Source organism: Ursus americanus, chromosome 24 (assembly GCF_024610735.1).
Source record: "Ursus americanus isolate L20-20 chromosome 24, mUrsAme1.1.p, whole genome shotgun sequence".
Taxonomy (NCBI): Eukaryota; Metazoa; Chordata; class Mammalia; order Carnivora; family Ursidae; genus Ursus; species Ursus americanus.
In genome coordinates, this window is record NC_142150.1 from 42,724,181 (window position 1) to 42,747,214 (window position 23,034).

The 23,034-nt window shown below is 53.2% G+C and overlaps 1 protein-coding gene across 1 annotated transcript; it reads right to left on the reverse strand.

Annotated features, from left to right (window-relative positions):
- Window positions 1-10,415: 10,415 nt before the first annotated feature.
- Window positions 10,416-21,383, reverse strand: C24H11orf24 (chromosome 24 C11orf24 homolog). Its single transcript, XM_045775881.2, has 4 exons — window positions 21,233-21,383; window positions 17,336-17,522; window positions 12,595-12,768; window positions 10,416-11,807 (listed from the first exon to the last, which is right to left on the reverse strand). The coding sequence occupies exons 3-4, from the start codon at window positions 12,668-12,670 to the stop codon at window positions 10,699-10,701; spliced, it is 1,185 nt and encodes a 394-aa protein (XP_045631837.1). The 5' UTR covers window positions 12,671-12,768; window positions 17,336-17,522; window positions 21,233-21,383; the 3' UTR covers window positions 10,416-10,698.
- Window positions 21,384-23,034: the final 1,651 nt, after the last annotated feature.

The following is a 23,034-nucleotide window of genomic DNA, read 5'->3' on the forward strand; positions in this document are numbered from 1 at the left end:
CATCAGTTTGCATTCCCACCAACAGTGTAGGAGGGTTCCCCTTTCTCCACATCCTGCCAACATCTGTTGTCTCCTGAGTTGATAATTTTATCCCTTCTGACAGGTGTGAGGTGATAGCTCATGGTGGTTTTGATCTCTATTTCCCTGATGATGAGTGATGTTGAGCATTTTACATGTCTGTTAGCCATTTGTCTGTCCCCTTTGGAAAAATATCTATTCATGTCTTCAGTCCATTTGTTAACATGATTATGTGCTTTTGGGTGTTGAGTTTGATAAGCTCTTTTTTTTTTTAAAGATTTGATTAATTATTTATTTGAGAGAGAGAGAGAGGGAGAGAGCACAAGCAGGGGGAGCAGGAGAGGGAGAAGCAGACTTCCCTTTGAGCAAGGAGCTTGATGCAGGGCTCGATCCCAGGACCCTGGGACCATGACCTGAGCCGAAGGCAGCTGCTTAACTGACTGAGCCACTCAGGTGCCCCTGATAAGTTCTTGATAGATTTTGGATACCAACGCTTTATCAGATATGTCATTTACAAATTTTCTCACTCATTCCTTTTAATTCTGTTGATTCTTTCCTTTACTGTGCGGAAGCTTTTTATCTTGATGAGGTCCCAAAAGTTCATCAAACAACACACTCTTAAACAACCAACTAGTCAAAGAAGCAATCGCAAGGGAAATTGGATCCCTTGGAATGGATGAAAATGAGGAGAGAGCACGCCAAGATTTACAGGATGCAGAGAAAGCAGCACTAGGGGCATTCGTAGCTGTGAATGCCTGTGTTAGAAAGAAATAAAGATCTCAATTAATAACCTAACCATATACCTTAAAGAACTAGAAAAAGAACAAACCAAACCAAACCCAAAGCCAGGAGAAGGAAGGAAAACAGTAAGGATTAGAGTAGAGGCAAACATAATGGAGGAGAAAGAACAATTGAGAAAATCAATGAAACCAAAAGTAGGCTCTTTGAAAAGCTCTACAGAATTCACAAACCTTTGGCTAGATTAACTAAGGCAAAAAAAAAGAAAGAACACTCGAACGACTAAAATGAGTAATGGAAGGACAAATAGGTTCTGCTTATGATTCTGCCATATCTGTATAGGCATAGTTCATGGAGACAGAGAGTCGGGTAGAGGTTGCCAGGGGCTGGGGGAGGGGAATGGAGAGTTGTTGCTTAATGAGTACAGAGTTTCTGTTTGGGATGATGAAAAAGTTCTGGAAACGGTGGTGATAGTTACACAACCCCGTGACTGTGCTTGATGCCACTGAACTGGTACACTCTTAAATGGCTAAAATGGTAAATTTTAAGTGATGTAAAAGTTTTACATTATGTAAAATAAGAGAGTTTATGTCTATCTTGCTTGGAGACTCCCTTGCGGGCTTTGAAGAAGCAGGCTGCTACTTTGCTAGCTGCCCACAGAGTAATCGGGGAGGTCTGGGAGGCCTCCAGCCCCCGTCCAGCAAGGAACCGAGGCCCTCAGTCCGGAGACTGGCGAGGAACTGAGTCCTGCCAACAGCATGTGAGCATGCAAGCAGTTCCTTCCCCGGGTGAGCTTCAGATGAGAACACAGCTCTGGCCTGCTCCTCGATTCAAGCTCTGTGAGACCCTGAGGTAGAAGACGCAGCTCAGCCATGCCCGATTCCTGACTCACAAAACTGGGATAGTGAATGTATGTTGTTTGAAACTCCTAGACTTGTGGTGATGTTGTTAGGGAGAAATAGGTAACTGGGAAATGCAAACAGTATTGCACTGTACTATCAGCAACTTTTCCTTTTTTGCTCAAAGATATGTCTTGGGAAACTATGGATTCTGTCACAGATCATTCTAGCTCTTTCTTTTAAACTGCTGTCCCTATTGTGTAGTACTACTGAAGACTATTTAGAGCATTTGCAATTTTTGCCTTTACAAATAATGTGGTCAGTGATGTTCTAATCCATGCCTCCTCCGGGCTTCTGTAGAGAAGGAACCGAGGCGTGTGATTACATCTGTTTTAATGCCCCTGTCAGTTGCCCTAAAAGGTGCATGCACCAAGTTGTGCTCTGAAGCAGAGCCCAGGGTCTTCCATTTCTCCCGTAACTCTTGTTTGCACCTCACTGTCCACCATCTGAATGCCCCACTAGCCTGCAACTCCTTGAGGGCAGGAAGCACATCCTTTAAGTCATTGTGCCCCAGGGCTCAGCCCAGGGCCTTGCACATGGAACAGAAACCTACCAAGATGTGGGCATCCTTTCTTCTCTGTCCGCATTCTCTTCTTAACATCTGGGCTGCACCTACAGCCTTCTAGGGATAGCCTCCTGGCCACGTTGGATGGACAATAGGTGACCCTGGGAATTGGACAATGCAGCTTAAATGGGCCACTGCTGGTGCCAAGATTACAACCAGAGCCCCTTGGGGAAAGCAGACCCTAACACTTACAAAGGCAGGTGGTCTGCCCAGAGGAGGATGGAGAGATACAGAGAGAAGAAATGGAGAGGAGCAGACAGCACAACTCCCTAGAGTTCTTCCATCTTTGGGACAAATCCCCCTCTCTTTGGAAAGGCCCATGGTTTCTTTTTCTTTTTTTAATAATAATTTTTTATTATTTTATATTAGTCACCATACAGTATATCCTTAGTTTTTGATGTAATGTTCCATGATTCATTATTTGTGTGTAACACCCAGTGCACCATGCAATATGTGCCCTCCTTAATACCCATCACCGAGGCCCACGGTTTCTGTTCCTTGCAATCCAAGGTGGCCTGAGACAGAGCTGCTCAGGGCTCATGGGATAAAGTGGACTTGTTCTCTGGGGCTCTCAAGATGCTGTGCTGAGGGTCTCCCAAAGGTTCAGGAGAAAGGGCTGTAGGTGGACCTGGGGTCTTCCTCCTTCATGCCTTTCCATTTCCAGGGCCCCAGGACCTACCCCCCTTGGAGTCCCTTTGTGCTTCTTCTCTACTTACCTGGATTCCTTTCTACCCGCTCCGCTTGAGCAGTGCCCTGAACACCAGGTAACGACGTAGTTGGCAAGGTGGAGCCAAGCCCCTGCCATGTACCCTGCTCATGGGGCACAGTGAGCTTATTCACTGAGAATGTCAAACTGGCCAACTGGGTGTGGCAGCCCCAACCGAGCAAACCTGGTGCTCTAGCCAGTTTGGCAGTGGGAATGTGTGACTTGAAGCCAGATGGACTGGACTCAGAGCCTGGCTCAGCCTTTACATTTGTGGCCTTGGGCAAATCACCTAACTTCCTGCCCTCAGTTTTCCCATCTGGAAATGGGCACAATAGTGGTTCCTCCTGTGTGGGGAGGCAGTGAAGCACTGTTCCATGCTCTAGGATCTCTGCTCTTAAAAAAAAATATTTCTTGTGGGGGTGGCTGGGTGGCTCATTTGGTTGGGCGTCCGGCTCTTGATTTCAGCTTGGGTCATGATCTCAGGGTTATTATATCAAGTCCCAAGTTGGGCTCCATGCTGAACCCAGGAAGGAACCCTCAACTCTAGGGTCAACTAATCTTCGACAAAGCAGGAAAGAATATCCAATGGAAAAAAGACCGTCTCTTCAACAAATGGTGTTGGGGAAATTGAACAGCCACATGCAGAAGAATGAAACTGGATCATTTTCTTACACCATCCACAAAAATAGACTCAAAATGGATGAAAGACCTAAATGTGAGACAGAAATCCATCAAAATCCTGGAGGAGAACACAGGCAGCAACCTCTTCGACCTCGGCCGCAGCAACTTCTTGCTAGACACGTCTCCAAGGGCAAGGGAAACAATGGCAAAAATGAACTATTCAACGAACTTGACTTCATCAAGATAAAAAATTTTTGCACAGCAAAGGAAACGGTCAACAAAACCAAAAGACAACCGAGAGAATGGGAGAAGATATTTCCAAGTGTCTTATCAGGTAAAGGGCTAGTATCCAAGATCTATAAAGAACTTCTCAAACTCAACACCCAAAGAACAAATAATCCAATCAAGAAATGGGCAGAGGACATGAACAGACATTTCTCCAAAGAAGACATCCAAATGGCCAATAGATACATGAAAAATGCTCTACGTCACTCAGCGTCAGGGAAATACAGATCAAAATCGCAGTGAGACACCACCTCACACCAGTCAGAATGGCTAAAATGAACAAGTCAGGAAATGACAGATGTTAGCAAGGATGTGGAGAAAGGGGAACCCTCCTACACTGTTGGTGAGAATGCAAGCTGTTGCAGCCACTCTGGGAAATAGTTCCTCAAAAAGTTGAAAATAGAGCTACCTTACAACCCAGCAACTGAACTACTAGGGATTTACCTCAAAGATGTAAATGTGATCTGAAGGGGCCCCTGCACCCCAATGTTCATAGCAGCAATGTCCACAATAGCCAAACTATAGAAAGAGCCCAGATGTCCATCGACAGATGAATGGATAGAGAAGATGTGGTCTATATAAAACGGAATATTACGCAGCCATCAAAAAATGAAATCTTGCCATTTGCAACGACATGGCTGGAACTAGAGGGTATCATGCTAAGTGAAATAAGTCAATCAGAGAAAGACAATTATCATATGATTTCATTCATATGGGGAATTTAAGAAACAAAACAGAGGCACATAGGGGAAGGGAGGAACAAATAAAACAAGATGAAATTAGAGAGGGAGACAAACCATAGAGACTCTTAAATCAAAGGAAACAAATTGAGGGTTGCTGGAGGGGAGTGGGTGGGGGATGGGGTAACTGGGTGATGGACATTAAGGTGGGCACGTGGTAAAATGAGCACTGTGTGTTGTACACAACGGATGGATCTCTGAACTCTACCTCTGAAAGTAATAATACACTTACATGTTAATTAATAGAATTTAAATAAGAAAGATTCTGTCTCCCTCTCCCTCTGCCCCTCCCCCCCACCCTCACTCTCCCCACCCCCATTCATGTGTGCTCTCTCTCTTAAAAAAAACATCCTTCATGGGGATTAAGAGTACAATTACCATGATGAGCACTGAGTAACGTCCAGAGTTATTGAATCACGAGATTGTACTCTTGAAACTAATACAGCACTCTACGCTAACTATACTGAAATTGGAAAATACCCTTCCTGGTCCCCTGTCCACCTCCCCCTGCTGCCCTGTCCCCTCCCCCCCGCCCCCACACCTAGCAAAACCTCTCCAGATTGTTACCCGAGGTCACTGCCCCCTTGCTCACCTGCCTTCCTCCTTCGTCCTTCATCTGGACTTCCTGAGGCTGCCTCCCCGAGGCCACTTGGCCAAGCAAGCAGCCACCCCCTTGTCCCTTTCTCACCCAGCCGTTGGCAGCATCTGACATGGTTCCGCTTCCTCCCTGAAACAGTGCTTTCTCTCAGATTCCAGGACGACACACTCTCTTGGTGGAAGGGGACTTGTCATCTCTCTCATCTGCTCAGCCTCCCCTCCCCTCCCCTCTCTCCGCAGACCACCTGCTCTGGCCTCCTGGCTTAGAACACCATCTCTGCTGATGGCTTCTGATGGCTCTCTCCCTTGGGGGGCCTTCCAGGTCTGTAGACTCGTATCCCACGTCCCCCTGACACCTAACAGACATCGCCACAGACTCTGGACTCCCTGCCCCCCTTCCCCCATCCCCCCAGCAGGAGGCAGCGGAGCCTAGGGCAGAAGCATGGACACTGGGGTGCGGTCCTAGGGTGTGAATCCGGGCTCTGCCCCCTACTGCTGGATGACGTGGGGCAGCCTCACTAATTCTCTAGCCTCAGTTTCCCCTCTGTGGGCTGGGGGTGATGATGATAATGATACTCTGTCTCATAGGGTTGTCACAATGAATTAAGGGGCAAAGTGCTGAGAATAGGGGTGCCCTGCTCCCCATCTCCTGCAAATGACATCACCATCGTCCCAGTTCCTCAAGCCCCAGACGGAGAGGCCATCCTGGCTTCTGGTGCGTGTGTGTTGGGAGGCGGCGGTGTGGAAAGAAACAGTGGAAGTCCGGTTGACTCAGATTCCAAAATATGTCCCCACCTTCATGTGCGTCTGTCCCTCCAGGAGCACTCCCCGGTTCAAGCCACGTCACTGTCATCGCTGCCTCGGACGACGGAGCAGCCTGCCGACCAGCCTGCCCTCGGTGTCGCCACCAGAGCCATCACTTACTTAAGGGATTTAAATGGCAACTCTATGTCTCCCTTCCTTTCTCTTCTTCTTTTAACTTTTCATCATGGAAATTTCCAGACAGGCACAGAGAGGGAGTAAGTAGCGGACCCTGCTGCCCCCACCAACCATATTATATAGAATGACACGCTGTCCTGTGGCATCTTTCCCCACATCACCTTCCCCTCATGCTGAAGGGAATCGGCATGGGTGCCTGGCTGGATCACATGGGACTCTTAATCTTGAGTCGTGAGTTCAAGCCCCACATTCGTTAGGTATGGAGCCTACTTAGGAAAAGAAAAGGAAAAAGAAAAGGAAAAAGAAAAAGAAAAAGAAAAAGAAAAAAGTGAGCCCCAGACAGCATTCCACTTCACCTGTAAAGACTTCAGTGCAACAAAATAATGTTTAAACCCGAAACCAGATGACATTATTCCGCTGAGCACCCTCCACCTCCTTGCGGGCCGTGTGCTCCTGGCCGGTCCGGTCCCACTGTCTCTTTCACTGTCCCCTTGCCCTTCTGTTGTCCATGCTCGCCAGCTTCTCCCTGTCCAGGGGCTTTGCGGTCCCTCCTCCCCCTGACTGGATCCCCCATTTCCCAGATTTTTCGTGAACGTTTCCCTCTGGCCACGTGCATCCTTGGTCCACATTTGGATGTTTTTTTTCCCGCTGCAGCGAGAAGCCACCGAGGGACCTAGGCGGCTGGGGGAGGGCGGTAATCATGATCTGGGTTGTATTTTTAAATCATCCTTCTGGCTGCTTTGGAGGATGAGTTGTGGGTGGGGGTCAGGGAGCAGGAAGACCGTACTCTGAGGTAATTAAATGAGATTATAGCCATAAGGCACTCAAAGTCTGGTAAATAGTAAGTGCTCAAAAAACATCAGTTGTTATCAATCCCTGTGCTGCATAGACATTGGTCTCTCTTGTTTTGAAGCAAAGTTGTAGATATAAAAATTGTGGCTGAGTGTGGACATGGGTGGCTTGGCTCCACGTAACCCGGCTGGTTGTTTCTGGGACGAAGAGCAGGGGTGTGCCTGTGGGGGTTCTGCCTGAACTCCTGGCTTCCTGCTGGTGGGGAGACGGCTGCAAGCACAAATGACAGAATTCAGCGGAGAGCAGTCTGTCCCCCAGGAAGAGACCCTGGTCCGGGAGCAGGCAGGGGTGGGAGTTCTTCAGTGTGGGGTTACCAGGAAGGCTTCCCGGTGCCAGGAGAGCTAGGCTGGAGGGATGCCCCTGGGTCGGGGAGAGCCGGGGTGCTGGGTGCGGCCAGGACCGGCACCCAGGGGGAGGGAGGGAGGCTTGGCCGCCAGGGGGAGCCCTTGGACTTCCCTGGCTTGGGGATACAGGGCCGCCCCCAGGGGAAACGGGCCGGCTCTGTGCCTTGGGTGGCTCAGCTGCCCGTGTCTGTAAATCCTGTCCTGCCACTCGCGTGGAAGGTGGTCTTGGGCAAGCCTCTAGGCCTTCCCACACCTTGGTCTCCTCACTGTAGGGAAGAGAGACCTTTGGGGGTCAAGCCCCAAATCTGATTTTCACTGAAACTTGGCCTTCCGTTCAGACTCCTGCGGCTCTGGGCACTGAACCAGCTGCAGCCCTTGCCCCCCCCCCCCCCCCCCGAGTAAAAAGCTAGGAAGAGAGGCTCTGAGCTCCCTCTGCCGGGCAGCTCCCCCTGACCTTCCCAGGAGGGTCAGGGGCCTCCTCTGTGGGCCCACCTCCTGCCTCCTTCCTTGTGTTCCTCCCATCTCACCCACCACGGTGTGAGCCCCTGTGGGCAGGGCAGGTAGATTGATTTCTGAATTCGCAATTGGTTGGCCAACAGTGGGCGCTCAATAAATACCCAATAAGCTAATGCTGAATGGGTCTTTTGGGCAGGCCAGGAACGGCTGCCTGCTCACTGCAGTGTGGCGGCCTCCCAGGCAGGGGGGCTCAAACCCGTGGCCCCCCTAGATTTGGACACCCATGGTCTCCCGAGCCTGGCTCTTTCCCTCCAGCTCTGCTTGGCCAGCCCCACGAGCAGGTTTGCCTTGGTCAGGGATGCCAGGCAGAGCAGCGCGGCCTTTCTCTTGGGAAGGAATACTGGCAGGGAAAGGTGTGGTCATGTTTGTGCTTTGAGCGGCCCCTGGCCACAGGGTGGAGGGTGGCTGGTTGGGGCTGGCAGTTGGTGGCGGGGTCCCCCGCAGCCCCAGTGGCAGCAGCAGGGGCCCGTGCCTAAGAATATGGAGAAGGGGCACCTCACTGGCTCGGTGCGGGCAGCAGGTGACTCCTTATCTTGGGGTTGTGAGTTTGAGCCCCGCATTGGATGTGGAGATTACTTAGAAATAAAATCTAAAACAAACCCAAAGTATGCGGGGTGGTTGGTGGGACTCCAGGCTGAGCCCAAGTCTCTAGCTCAGGTGAGTAATGCGTTCAGGTCCAGGAAGAACCCGAGGGCCCAACGCACTCCGGGGCCAGGGCTGAGCTTGGCCGTGGATGCCATGGGATTGAGGCACCTGTGGCCCACGTGGCGAGTCAAAATGACTAGATGGTCGGGAATATGACCCCCCAAGGAGGGAGGGATGGAGACTGCAACCAGTTCTCAGGGGATGAAGGGGCAGGGAGTCCCTGGCTGGGGCAGGGGGACAGGCAGGCCCTGACATCCCAAGCGCCCACTCCTTGTGAGTAGGGGTGCTGGGTGGAGGCCGCCGGTCGCAAGCTGAGGGTGAAAGCCATCCCTGTGGGTGGCCCCTCATCCTACCTCCCTGGAAGGGAACAAAGCACCCAGTTTGTGGGGACAGCCTCCAAGCTCCGGCTCACGTGGGTCCAAGTCTCTGGCTCTCGCATGAGACTCAAGCAGCCAGGGTGTGAAACCTGCGCTCTGCAGGCAGGTAGGTCCTAGCCCAGGCTGCCAGGTGGTGGCTGGCCGAGGAACGGGCATCCTCCGAAGGCCGATCCTCTGCGCTGACGTGGAGAGCTGCTGCCCGGGGATAGCGGCGCAGGCCGGCCGGCGTTCAGACCGGGAGCAAGAGCGACGAGCCTGGGGCTGGAACATGCACCTTCCAGCCACGGCCGGCGCCGCTACCCGTGGTCACACACGTGGATGGGCTCGGGTGTGTGATGGGTCCACCGGGGAACGAGCAACAGGAGGCACAGGCTGGTTGAGGCCCAGCTGTCGGGACACACAGCGTGGCTCAGAGACAGCCAGAGGCCAGAGAAGGGAAAGGGGGCTGCTGGACCGACTACAGACAGACAGAACAGACAGGATGCAAAAACCTGGGCAGAGCTGGAAGGCAGGCGAGGACCACGGGGAGGTTCTGATCCCCGTGTTCCTCACTCTATTTCTCCATCCTTGGCTCCTATGGGATTTCTAGGTGATTCTAGGTCTCCCCATTCCACAGATGAAAAAGCGGGGTTCCGGAACAAGCCACACTTGCTCCAAGTCACAGTTAGTAGCTGCACACTTGGTCTGGGAACACAGCTTTCCGTGCTGCTCACCAGCTCTCACTGCCTTGGGCAGGTAGGCAGAGCAGGGCCGAAGGCCACGCTCCCGCGGGGCTGGTGAGTCGGCAAAGAGGCAAGACTCCAGAGTGGGGTTAACCCTGATTCTGGCCCTTAGTGGGTGAGTATGTCTTCCCCTCCTCCGTGCCTCAGTGGCCCCACCTTTAAGGTGGGATCGTAGCGCTTCGGTGTTGGGGTTGAGGTGGGGGTTAAGTGGGTTCATGCGTTAAGCACGAGGACAGTGGCTGGTGCAAGACAGGCACTTCGTGTCAGCTCTGAGGACTGTTTGGAACCTGGGAACCCAAGGATGTTATCCTGCTCGGGAGAGAGGGCCCTGGGAGCACTCAGGCCTGGGGCTCCCCCGAGTTCCAGGGTGACGTGGGGCAAGGTGCTAGTGGTGACGGTCCCGCCACACCAGCTGACTGGGTTTGCACGAGGCGAGTGGAGAGCTTGAGTGAACCTCACAGGTTCCCTAAGAATTCAGTCCGAGCAGGTCCAGGCTGACCCGGCCACACTGGCCAGCTCACCCGGTTACCGTGGTGGACTCGGGTCTCTTGTGCCCAAATCAGGCTCTAAGCTTGCACACCGAACAAATCAGAAAAGGGACGTCTGCGGGAGGCCCCACCCCCAGGGGTGCCAGAGATGCCCAGAGCCTGGGGCGCCCCTCACACTGAGCATGAGGCACGTTTGGGCATAACCGTGAGGCCCCAGAAAACGGCGCAGACACAGAAGACCCCAGAACCCGGTGTTACCGTAAACGCTGACCAACGTAAACCCCATCACACGCGTCCCAGGAAGGCCCACCCTGGCACAACGGTGGGCAGGACAGAGCCTACACAAACGGGGGGACACGGGGCTGAATGGGAAGCGGTCACTGCTTTAATTCGAGTCGGGATCCACACCGGGGCCCTGCCAGTCCCGCCCGTGGTGGGATCACGGCCCGTTCCATGGACATGATTGTTTACAAAAATAAATATGAAAAAGCAGCAACTCTTGAGTGATCGTGGAATTCATCTGACGGCAAGTCGATGTGTTGAAGCATCCGGCATATCTCCTAATTGCACCGAAAGGATCTGGAAGCACTTGGTTTGGTCTCAGAGGCAACATGGAGGGAGGCGTGGGCTCGGCCTCCTCGGCCGCTCACAGTTCTGAGTCTGCGTACATGCCGTTGATGAGATAGTCCACCTGCGTGTACTCCTTCTTCCTGTGGCTCTCGTAGGCTTGCAGGGCCAACAGAACCAAAACTACGATGAAAAGAGTCACCCCGAGCAAGAGCAGCGCCAGGAGGAAACCTTTGTTCACCAGGGACTGGGTAAGGGGCTTGGTGGTGACCACCAGGTACTGGCCTTGGGTGCTGAGCGGGCACAAGTCCGTGGTTGGCATCTTCGAGCCCCCGGGACTCCCGGGAATCGGGGCGGTAGACACGGGACCAAGAGAGGTTTCAGGCGGCACCTGTTCGGGTGTCTGGGCTGTGCCCGGCCCCGTGGGCCCTGGGGTCGATGGAGCAGGGCTCAGCCGGGTCGTGGGGGACATGGCCTCCACCTTAGGGATCAGGCTGGTGTGAGGTGCAGGGGCTGGCTCTGTGCTGGTAGGTGGCTCCTGGGCCTGTGCCGTGGTGGCAGTCACTGCTGTGGTGGCCACGGAAGCCACGGATGGGCGTGTGGGCTCTGAGGTTGTGTTGGAGAGGGTAGGTGTGGGTTCACTTGCCGTGCCAGCCATGGGCCGGGCCGTCGACGCCTGGACAGTGGGGGCTTGTGTGGACGCGTTAAGTGCTTGGGGACTCGAGGGGGGTGCAGGGCTGGCTGTGGAGTTGCCGGGGGTGTGCGGGGAAGGGCTGTGCGTTGGGCCGCGGGCACTCGCTGTAGTCCCAGCGGCAGGCTGAGAGCTGGTGGCCGGTGTCATCGGAGCTGCTGTTCCTGGCAGCGGGCTGCCGCTCGGCACCGGCTCACGGGGGCCACTGACAGTGCTGGAGGGCGGAGTCTGCCACGATGCCGCCGGGACAGTTGGCGGGGGTGGCCCGGAGGCTACTCGGTCAGGGGCACCTTCCGTCCCCACGTCTGTCCTGAGTGTTCTCCCTGATGTGACCGCAGGCGAGCTGGCGTGGGCCACTGGGGTCCCTGTGGCCAATGGGACAGGAGAAGGTGTCACCCCGGTCATTGTTTCAGACGTTCCATTAAGGACTCTCGTAACTGTCGTCACAGATACATTTTTCTTGGCTGCATTATCTGTCCTGTTGAGGACCAAGAGCCCTTGAAGTCAGAAAAGGGAGAAGAAGATACCATCACTTTCCATCCCGTACAGGTAGGTGATTCAGAGAGCGTCTTAATTTCTGGTCTATTGGCCTGGCCTGGGTGGCCTTTTCCCCTCAGCCCAGTCAGAACAAAGGAGGTGAAGTGTGAACACGTTTCCCTCTCATCTTCCCCCGGAGCGTGGAGCCTGCTGTGCCTGAGAGAGCCGCGTGGCGCTTTGATGTAAACACTCCCTCGTCCTCTGAGCCTGAGCCCATTGAAGGCTCAAGAACTTCACTCTTTGATCCGATTCCCAAAACATCAGACAGAGTGAAAGTCTCACCTTAGAGGTGTGGTTCACCACTAACAAAACCCAGCTAACACACACCCGGCTTTAGAAAGCAGATAATCACTGTCCAGATATTCACACCACAAAACGATTCTTGGCTTTCTGGAAGGATTTGTGGCAGGAATTCCTGGAGACGAACGGCGCCTGGCACAGGGCAGGAGTGTCATGAAATATTTGCTGCATGAACAGATGAAGTCTCCAGCGAATATCGGGTTGATAGAAGAAATTTTGCAGGGCCAAGCAAGTGACCCTCTCAGGACTCAGAGGCCCAGTCCCCTGGGGGCTTATCTAGCCAAGCCGGCCCTGGAAGAGCTTGGCCTCACAACCCTCCCCGGCGCAGCACCCGGACGGCTCTGGGGCTCCCGACTCTCTGGCCTGGGCTCGCACTCATCCCTCGGGCTCGGGGTGCTTTGCGATCACTGTCGGCCTGACCAGCAGCCGCAGAGCTTTCCCACCTACCTAGATCCTGGGTTCGCACGTGGCTCTCAGATAAGGACAAGGAGGCAATCCAAACGAGCACAAGGGCTGTCCACATCTTGTGGGTGAGCCAGGAGCAAGGCCGGGCGGTCCCTGAGGCTCCCAGCTGGCCACTCCTCAGGCTGCAAATGATTCCCTGCTGCTTGGCCGAAGGATCTGTGGTCAAGAAAGGTGTCTGGTCAGTAATGCATAGACTCACCTGGGACATGGGGCAGGGCATGGTGCCCGCCGTGGACAGTTTTGGAAGGTCCAGGGTGCAAACTGAGCCGAGCGTTTGGACCAGGGCTGGGCACCCAGGAAGCGTGTGATGCGTCTCAACCACAGTGATCCAGTGATCTGCCCCGTGCCTGCATTTGATGGGTGTAAAGGACTTCTTGGCCCACTTTCACTATGTGTCTCAACCTTTGCAAGTGTCCAGTTTCCCACCCAGAGCTCCTAGTGTGAAAGAGCAGTAGAGAAAGGGCCAAGACCTGACCATGTTCACAGGGCCAAGGCCTTTTGATAACCAAGATCGGCCAAGGTCACGTATCAGCCCCAACGTACTTCTGCACACTTCAGGATACCTGACCACACCTTTCACATGGGAAATATCATTTAGCTAGCCAGCCACCAACCCCCCATTCATCTATCTATCCATCATGTGTCATCCATCCACCCATCTATTATCCACCCACCCATCCGCCCATCCATCAATCCACCTATCCAACATCTACCCATCTATCCACCCATCCCACCTATCCACCCATCCACCCATTCACCACCCATCCATCCACCCATTCATATCCACCTATCCATCCAGCCATCATCCAGCCATCTATCATCCATCCATCATCCATCCATCCATCATCCAGCCATCATCCATCCATCCACCAATCCATCCATCATCCATCCATCCATCATCCATCCATCATCCATCCATCCACCCATCCATCCATCCATCATCCATCCATCCACCCATCCATCCATCATCCAGCCATCATCCAGCCATCATCCATCCATCCATCCATCATCCATCATCCATCCATCATCCATCCATCATCCATCCATCATCCAGCCATCATCCAGCCATCATCCATCCATCATCCATCCATCATCCAGCCATCATCCATCCATCATCCATCCATCATCCATCCATCCATCATCCATCATCCAGGCATCATCCATCCATCATCCAGCCATCATCCAGCCATCCATCATCCATCCATCCATCCATCCATCCATCCATCCATCCATCCATCATCTATCTACCCAGCCATCATCCAGCCATCCATCATCCATCTACCCAGCCATCCATCCAATATTCCCCGTGCCAGGCAGTGCATGTAGAACAAAAAGACGAAAGCCACACAACTCTTTCTTCCAGGGAGGCTGCCATCCAGTAGGAGACACAGAAAAGAGGTCACAGCAAGCTGTTGCAAGCACAGAGCAGAGGTGTGACTCAGTGCCTGGAAGCAGGCAGGGGATGGCACATGGGAAGGCTTTGACGTGTAAGTGGAGGCTGGTCCTCTGTGTGGAGGCCCCAAAGGTGGGTAGGGGAGGACAGGGTGCTGTGGGGCCCAGAGGAGGCACTGATTTCTGGTGGGTGGAGGGGCGTGGCGACGGAAGGCTTCCTGGGAAAGCAACAGGTGGGCCATGTTCTGAAAGATGGATGGGATCCACCTGGTGGGGAAGGGGTGGGGGAAGCGGATGGGAGAGTGCAGCAGATGACAGCAGCAGGGCCAGAGGCTGAGGGACAGTGTGCTGAGACCTGGGATTAGAGCAGAGATTGGTGGGTCACCACTGGGCAGTCGGATCTGTGGGGGAGCTGAGGCCGGTGTGTCACCAGCACAGGAAGGTGCTTGGGCAGGAGGGTCAGAAGAGGGGCAGGAGCCCAGCAAGGAGGCAGCGGGGGTGGTAATGCAGGCACGAGGAGACAAGGCCACAGGAAGCTGAAGGACTGGACCAGGAGGTGCCCCTGTGAGAGACAGAGGTAGTTGCGAGGATCTGGTCACCCAGTTGTCTGCAGAAACTTCCAGAAATACCAGGACAGCTGAGCCTCACCAAGAGGAGGATGGGGTCCAGCCAGAGATGGCTTCCCGAGCACATAGGGGTCTCCCCACCCTCACCCTGGGGCCCTCCAGTGTGCTGGCAGGCTGGGGTCTCTCACTGCAGGGGTGCACTAGGGAGCAGAGGGGCCCACTGGCCTCCAGCATCCCATCACTTCATGCCCTGCTGGTCCTGGGTGTGCCCTGATCCTGTCCTCGGTGCCGCCCACCCATCTGAGTCCTGCGTAGCTGTCTGCAGGGCCCAGGTCCTCTCCAGACAATGATGCAGTCCCATGCAGTCACGGTTGGTCCCGTGACTAAACGCTTGATCTGGGCACAGGGTACACAGAACATAGGCCTGCCGGGAGCTGGAGGGTAGGCAATGAGCCTGGGGCTCCTGAGGGTACCTCTGAAATCAGTTCTGCCTGAAGACACCCAAGGCCTTTGGTCTTTCCACTGGCCCTTACCATGAAGTTCTTGAGTTGCACAGAACGTCATGGAAGGCAGCCCTCGAGTCATGCTAAGTGAAAACATCCTGAGCGGCTCCTCACCCGGCATGGAGGCTACCGGCTACCCTCCATGGCCCCGCAACTAGGCCGGGTTCTGGTGATCGGGGCAGGCTCGCTGTCTTTCCATGAGCCCTGAGTCACCAAAGAATCACCTTCATGCATTCCCATCCCGGCCCTGATCCACATACCACCCCACAGCTTCCAGAAAGATCTTTGGAACCCACAAAGGTGACCCAGCCTGCACTGCTCAGACCCCATACTATTCCAGGATAACGCCAAAACTCATTAACATGGCCAAGGTAGCCTTCAAAATCCGGCCCTGCTACCTCTGCCCCATGGGCCCAGCCCCACTGGGCATGTGGAATTCCTGCAGGTTCCGACCCAGCGCCAGGCTTAGCCGCCAGTCTGCCCCAACAAGCACGTCTGGCCCTGCTGGGCGCTCTGCCAAGCAGCTCCCATGCAGCAGAAAGGGACGTGCAGAGAGTGGCCACATGGTGGCTTTTTGCCATCTGTGATCAGAGGGGACTGCGGGAAAGTGGCCCCATGACTGGAAAGCCCCTTGAGCACAAACTCTTCTGGAAGGCTGGTGCATTCCTTGATGCTTCTCACCCCTTTGCAAGAGTCCCTAGCTTTATTTTAGCTTCAAGTTGCACCTTCTGTCCAAAACTGTTCATAAGGGCTTCTGGGAGCTTACAGGTCTAGAGGACTCAGCCCTACAAGCTACTGATGTGCATCTTCTTCCTTCCTTCCTTCCTTCCTTCCTTCCTTCCTTCCTTCCTTCCTTCCTTCCTTCCTTCCTTCCTCCCTCCCTCCCTCCCTCCCTTCCTCCCTCTTTTAGATTCTATTTATTTTTTTGACAGAGAGATAGAGAGAGCCAGAGAGCACAAGCGGGGAGAGGGGCAGAGGAAGAGGGAGAAGCAGGCTCCCCACTGAGCAGGGAGCCCCATGTGGGGATCGATCCCAGGACCCTGGGGTCACGACCTGAGCCGAAGGCAGACGCCCAACTGGCTGAGGCACCCAGGCGCCCCTGCATCTGTTTTGTAGAGTGCAAAAGGCATTCTTTGTTCTGACAGAAACCAGTGGGGGCAGGGTGGGGAGAGAAGAAACAGACCAATACCATGAGAAGAAAGAACTGAAACTGGAAGGTTTCAGGAACAAAGAACCCACACTCCCCATGAGCTGAGGCGATGCAGCTGGGCTTTTGGTAAATAAATGTATTTAAATGGCTCTTTCTCTGGCCGGTCACGTCTACTGAATGTATTTAAAATGCCACCACTGCTGAGCCCAACATGCTCCGTGTGTGTGAGGCCTGGATCTGGGGTCCGCTGCGGTGGGATGATGTGACCAGGGCTTCCTGCACGTACCCCAGGCCTTGTGGCCTTCTGCTAACCCCCTCACTACGAATCTCTAGGGCAGTGTCAGCAAACTTTTTCTGTAAAGAGCTAGACAGCAAATGTTTTAGATTCTGTGGGCCACCCTGTCTCTGTCTCGGCTACTCAAGTCTGCTGCCGTGGCGCAAAAGCAGCTGTGGGCCATTTGTAAACGATGGGTGCGGCTGTGTCCCAATAAAACTTTACTTACAGAAACAGACAGGAGGCGGGACTTGGCCCATGGGCCACAGTTTGCCAACCCTGCGCCAGCACTGCCATGAACTTCAGAGCGGATAATCCAGCTAAGGGCGGGAGGAGCTGATGCACTGCGCCCAATGGATTTCCTCCTCTTTCAGTTCCTCATGGGGAACAGACACAGACCGGACTGTCTCGTTCGTGGTCTGGGGACAGCCTCTAGTCTGTCTCCTCCTGGGACGGCGGCTGCGAGGCGGGTCCTCCTCCACCCCCAGCACCAGTGAGGGGACAAGCATCGCGATATTTCAACACCAGGCCAAGAGAAAACCTCTTGCGGTATCAGGCGTTTGTGTTGCAAGAACAGAAGAGGGCCAAGAGGACCACATGCTCCCAGTTCCTCCTGCCCCTCCCTGCTCGTGGCCCACCCTCCATGTCTACCTTGGAGGGCAGAGCCTCTGACGATGAAGCGCCACAGAACAGGTCCCTCCTGCTGGTGGGAAAGCTGGGCACCCTGGGCTTTGCTGTCTTTCCTTTCCCCGCTCTGCAGCAAAGCCCTCTCCGGGCTCTCTCCGGGCTCACGGTCCCGACACCAAGTAGGTGGCCCTGCAGGGCCGTGGACACTCACCAGAGGCAGCTGCTCAGGGCGTGCTCCTGGGCTGGGCCATTGTCCTCCCTGGAGAGCAGCAGGCTTGGCACCGTGTGCTTGCTGGGTGAGGTCTGGCTTCGCAGGAGGTGAGAGCAGCTTGGAGGAGCGCTTGCAGGCCATGGCACGGGGGACACGGGCAGATGCCCCGCTCTGGGAACAGACGCGTCTACGGTTTGAAAAAGCATAAACACTCCTTAGGTAAAGCACAGGGGACAAAACCCAGGGAGGAGGGAGGCACTGAAATAGCAACCTTAAATGGATCATGCTGGGAAAACGACAACGCGTATTAGAACTTCCGGCGTCCAGACTCGCGAGGTAGCTAGCACTTTCTACTGCTGGAATTTCTTCAAAGGAAGCAAGTGGATGGATGTTTAAAGATGGAGGTCTGAAAAGATGTTCATCGTGGCGTTATTTATAACAGCAAAACCACTGGAATGGTTACAGAAGATACAGTCCCATCCACATATCAAATACCATGGCGGCTGTTCAAAAATACACCACTTCTGGGCGCCTGGCTGGCTCTGTCGGTGCGGCGCGTGGCTCTTGATCTCAGGTTGTGAGTTCGAGCCCCCGCCTTGAGTGCAGAGATTGCTTAAAAATAAAATCTTACGAAAATATATATCTATTTATTGACATGGGCCGCACGTATCATTAGATGAAAAAAGCAGGTCATACAACAGTATACACACCATGATTCTCTTTTTATTTAAATAGACATTTGTTAAGGAGTCTGGAGACATTTACACCAGAGCATTAATGATGGTTATGCCTGGGGAATGAATTTACTGGCGATTTTCATTTTCTTTCTTTTTTTTTTTTTTTTTAAAGATTTTATTTATTTATTCGACAGAGATAGAGACAGCCAGTGAGAGAGGGAACACAAGCAGGGGGAGTGGGAGAGGAAGAAGCAGGCTCATAGCGGAAGAGCCTGATGTGGGGCTCGATCCCATAACGCCGGGATCACGCCCTGAGCCGAAGGCAGACGCTTAACCGCTGTGCCACCCAGGCGCCCCGATTTTCATTTTCTACTTCATATATATACATACATACATATATATATATATATATATTTTTTTTTTTTTGCACAAGCATGTATTGCTTTTGGAAAACATTTCTGAAAGGCTCATGAAAGAAAACAATGTCTGATTTTCTTCAAGTATTTTGAGTTATGAGGCAGAAAGGCACAGAGTTAACCCCACTGGATATAGTTTCACGTGTAGGTTTTAATAATTTAGAGAAACTCCATAATTTATATAACAGGAGTTGCATTTTTCTAGGAGCCAACCAAAACTTTAGAGGAACCAGGACAGTTGTGATGCAAAGATAGTAACTAGCACAAATGATTCTCTCATTGATGAATATTTAACGTAAACTCGGGAGATTAAGAAATAGCTCCTCACCTCCTAAAGGGCCAGATATTAGGAGGAGGTGATGCGTGTGGACCGCATGGGCCCACTTTTTTAATGCAAACGCCCACGAGTGCACACACAGCCGCACACACGCACAATGCACAAGCACACACATGCCTGTGTGCAGTCACACTCGTGTGCACACAGCCGCGTGCATATCCAGCTACACACGCACGCACAGGCACACACATGCCTGCATGTGCCACACGCAGATACCTGCAGGTGTGTGTACAAACACAAAGGTGAGTGCACAGAAGGTGCATTTTCCTAAGACTATGTCAAGAAACTCCACAAGTTTCTCAGGAAACTTCTCCTGGGTACTGTCACTGCTTCTTCACTCCCAGCCTGTGGGGCTGGTGATCACTCCCACAGAGATGGGAACTGGCTGCCGTCGTAGAGCTGAGAACTGAGAACGGCTCTCGTTGGGCCATGACTTCATCTCTCTGGAATGGTCTGCCTCCACTTTCCAAAAGCATGTTCTAAATGTCAAGATTCACGTGTGGGGGCCTGCACTAATCTTTGTAAGTTGATTCACAATGGACGAACCATTAACAAGATTTAAAATAATACGTTGTCCTGCAAAGGCTTTAGTGAGCCTCAAGTGAGGGGCCAGCCAGTCATTCTCATTATTAGGGTTCAGGGAGACTAGGTAGACCGAGGCCTCAGACTACAATAGATGGAAAGGAAAGAGACCTCTGGGGCAAGAAGGGAATAAACAAGAAAGAATTAAGTTATTATTAAGTGGAAGACCCACAGATGGAAAGACAGGAGTTAGGCTGGTGCTGGGAGTCCCTCTTTTCAGCAGTCAGCTCCCCACAAGTTCTGCTGGGAAGGGGCAGCACCCCTTGAGCCAGGTGACCCTCCATCAAAAAGGCACCCCCAGACTGTGGCCTTAGGTATCAACTTCCTGATCCTTTTCTGGTCCATAATCTTGTGATGCCTTCCAATACGTCCTGTCTCCAAATTCTTGTGTTTCCAACCTTGGCTTGATTTTTTCTTTAAAAGACTTTATATATTTACTTAGAGAGAGAGAGAGAGCGAGCAAGAGAGAGCGCATGAACAGGGGGAGCTGCAGAGGGAGAAGGAGAAGCAGGCTTCCCGCTGGGCAGGGAGCCCAACATGGGGCTCGATCCCAGGACCCTGAGATCACAACCCGAGCTGAAGGCAGACACTTAACCGACTGAGCCACCCGGTTGCCCCTTGGCTTTTTTCCAAAACTCTTTTATGAACCTGTTTGTTATATGCTGAGAGCTGTGTGCAGGTTACATGGAATCAGACTCCAAATTGCTGGATTCCTTTTTCTGGCCTAGACAGGTTCCTAAGATCCAATACAAGTAATCCTTAGGCTTGGTAAGGGATTATAAGTGTCACCCCCACATTCCATCACTCTAGTAAGATTTAAATCAGCACCAAGAAGGCCTGGGCCCCTACTCCAAGCTGGAGAAGCTTTATAAACCAAGGAGCAGGAAGTGCAGAAACAAATACAAGGCAAACGCCAGATACCGAATCCCAACACGTCACCTGGCTGACCTTTGGCAGCAGAACCCAAGGAACACACGTTTGTGGTTTTGCGTATATAGACATTGCCCTGTGGTCTAAAGGATGTGACTTCGTGGCAGTTGGGAACCTGAAGTGGATATCATCTTAATTGCACTGCTTGCTTCCAGGTTTCTTTAAGTTTTGGTATCACAGCTAAACGCTGATCAAAGGCTAGTTTTTGCTGGCGATGTGGGCAAATCTGGCATTCCCTTGTCCACGAAGCAAGTCCAGCATATAGGTGGAAAATTGGTATTTTTAATAGTTGCCTCACCGATTTCATTGAAATTTTTAAAGATGCTTCCTCCAGGAGGTAAAAATAACTGCACGTTGGTATAAGCAGATTTCTAAGCATGATGTTTATGTCTTCTGGCAAACCATGTGGATGCTGATTCCTCCTGTCAGCCTGATCGTTAACTGCACACAGTAAGCAGCCACCAGGCTCGCACGGGGGAGGCAGGCAGGCAGATGGAAAGGCGCAACCCCCTCCCAGGTGGAGGGCCTGGGGAAGGCCTGGGTCACCTAAAAGGCCAGCTCTTTCTTGGAGGGCAGCACTTCTGGGGCCCAGCCTTGCCCCGGGGAAACCTTTCAGGTCCCCCCCGCGCATAGGGGAGTGTCCCGACTCGCCCATCCTCCGCTCCCAAACTCGAACAAGCCGGGCCTCTTCCCCGGTTTGGGATCCCCCTGCAGCCCTCCTCCTCCCTCCAGCCTCTCGGTCCCCCATCCGTGCCCCAACTGAGTCCCTCCGTTCCTTCCTCTCTCCTGTCCTCCTCGTCTTGCACCTGTGCCGCCACTGATCTTTTCTCAGTCCCCCTCCTGCCTCTCGTGCCCCCGTTCAAGCCTCCTCCTGCCCCCACCTCCCTCTTTCGGTCGCAAGCCGCTTCAGGGAGCCGTGACAACAGCTCCCCGGACGGCGGCGCGGGCCCCTTACCCGGGCGCGGCAGGCCTGCGGCGGCCGGGCGACCGTCGGACGGCGGGGAAGTGCCCGCGGCCCGGCGTGGAGACGTGGCCGGCGGCGGAGCAGCGAACCCGAGCCAACACTGCTCAAGGCAGCCGCCCCAGCTCGGGCCCCGCCCGGGCCGCCCCGGAACTGACGTCACCGGAGGCGGGTCCGGGGGCGGGGCAGCTCCGGCCGGAGCAGGGAGCGGCCCGGCGGTGCCAAGCGTCGCCGAAAGGGAGCCGGAACCGAGGGGCGTGGCTGCCCGCAGACTCCGCCCAGCACGGGGCGGTTCGGGCTCCGTCGCGCTCGTGGCCGGAAGCCGCCAGAAGCTGCTCTTTCGGACGAGTGTCCGGCGGAAGTGGTGGTGGTCGACCTCGGCCGCTGGGCTGTGGGAGCTCGGCCGTATCCGGACGACGCGCGGGCTCCAGAGCCTTGGGGGTGGCCCACGGTGCTGCCGTCCTCCCTCTCACTTGGTCCAGCCCCTGGACCTGGGTCCAGTTAGTAAGGAATCTTGGGGGTGGCTACCGTGCTTTGAGCGCTTACCACGTGTCAAGCCCCGCGCTGGGTTCCGTGGTTTACAGGCAAGTTCATTGCTTTAATTCTGCGACCGCTCTGTAGGGGCTTTGTGCCTGTTTTACAAATGCAGAAGCTGACACTCAATGTTTACTAATTGTAAGACGCGGGGTAACAATGGGGCCAAATAGAGCGTAAAGGGAAGTGTATAGGACTTGACTCGACTTAGAAGTAGGTTTTGCAAATTACTAATTGCGTGACTGAATCCCATTATGTGTAAAACTCTCTCAGGACCCCCAAGTCCAAAGAAAGCCTGTCTGTGAAGGATGATCTCGGAATAAACAAAAGACTTTATTTTCAGACCGTTGTGTAACCTTTGTTTGGGTCCTGGGCTAAGAAACTAAACCGGACGGGGAAAACACGGTGTGCAAAGACGAGATCACCTCCCTGCTCTGAGCTCTGGGAGTACCTGAAATGCAGTTTAGAGCTGCCATCTCCAGTTCAACCTCATAGTTCATAGTTTCAAGTTGTGTAGAACTTACCCTGCAAAAACAAGTTTGCCGAGACCCAGGCCAGTTGGGAGGATTTGTGAAGACAAGATCCTTTTGCGTTGTGTTTGCTTTGATTTTCCCAACTCGCTCAGATCTAACATGAGAAGTACAGTATCTATGTTCAGGAGAAAATATACCCAAATAGCCAGTTGTCGTTCTATGCCTGTCTTCCTCACACACACACAAAAAAGTCTGACCGTTTTCCTCTGGTAAAATCAGGACAGTTTTTACTGGTGAGGCTGAAATTACAAAGATAAAGACACAGGCGCCCTTATGGAAGAGCTCATAGGCTAGGGCAGGGGTGTGCTGGCCCTCTGTCTGCTTTTGTAAATAAAGTTTTATTGGGTTACAGTTAACACCTTTTATTTATTTTCTAGGCTTTTGCACTGCAAGGGCGGGGTTGAGTAATTGAAGCAAAAACTGTATGGCTCACAACACCTGAAATGTTTACTGTCTGGTCCTTTACAGAAAATATTTGTGAGCCCCCATTCTAATGTGTTACTAGAAAATGGTTTTCAGACAACAATGGGACTATGTTGCCAAGATGGTCCAGAATGCAGGGAAACTCATTCTCTTGTAGAGGAATCTTGCACCTTTTCAGTGGATTGGGGTCACCTGGAACCTCGTGGTGAGCACAGCTCTGGGAACCACATAGCTGCTTCTGCGGAGTATATGGAGAGTAAAGAAGGACTGGTACGCTGCTGTTGATGGCAGTGATGCGTTAAGAGA

Coding starts and splice junctions, on each gene's coding strand:
- C24H11orf24 (XM_045775881.2), bottom strand. CDS start 12,670: ATGTGGACAGCCCTTGTGCTCGTTTGGATTGCCTCCTTGTCCTTATCT. Junction 11,808..12,594: donor CGTGCGAACCCAGGATCTAG/GTAGGTGGGAAA, acceptor TCTGACTTCAAG/GGCTCTTGGTCCTCAACAGG.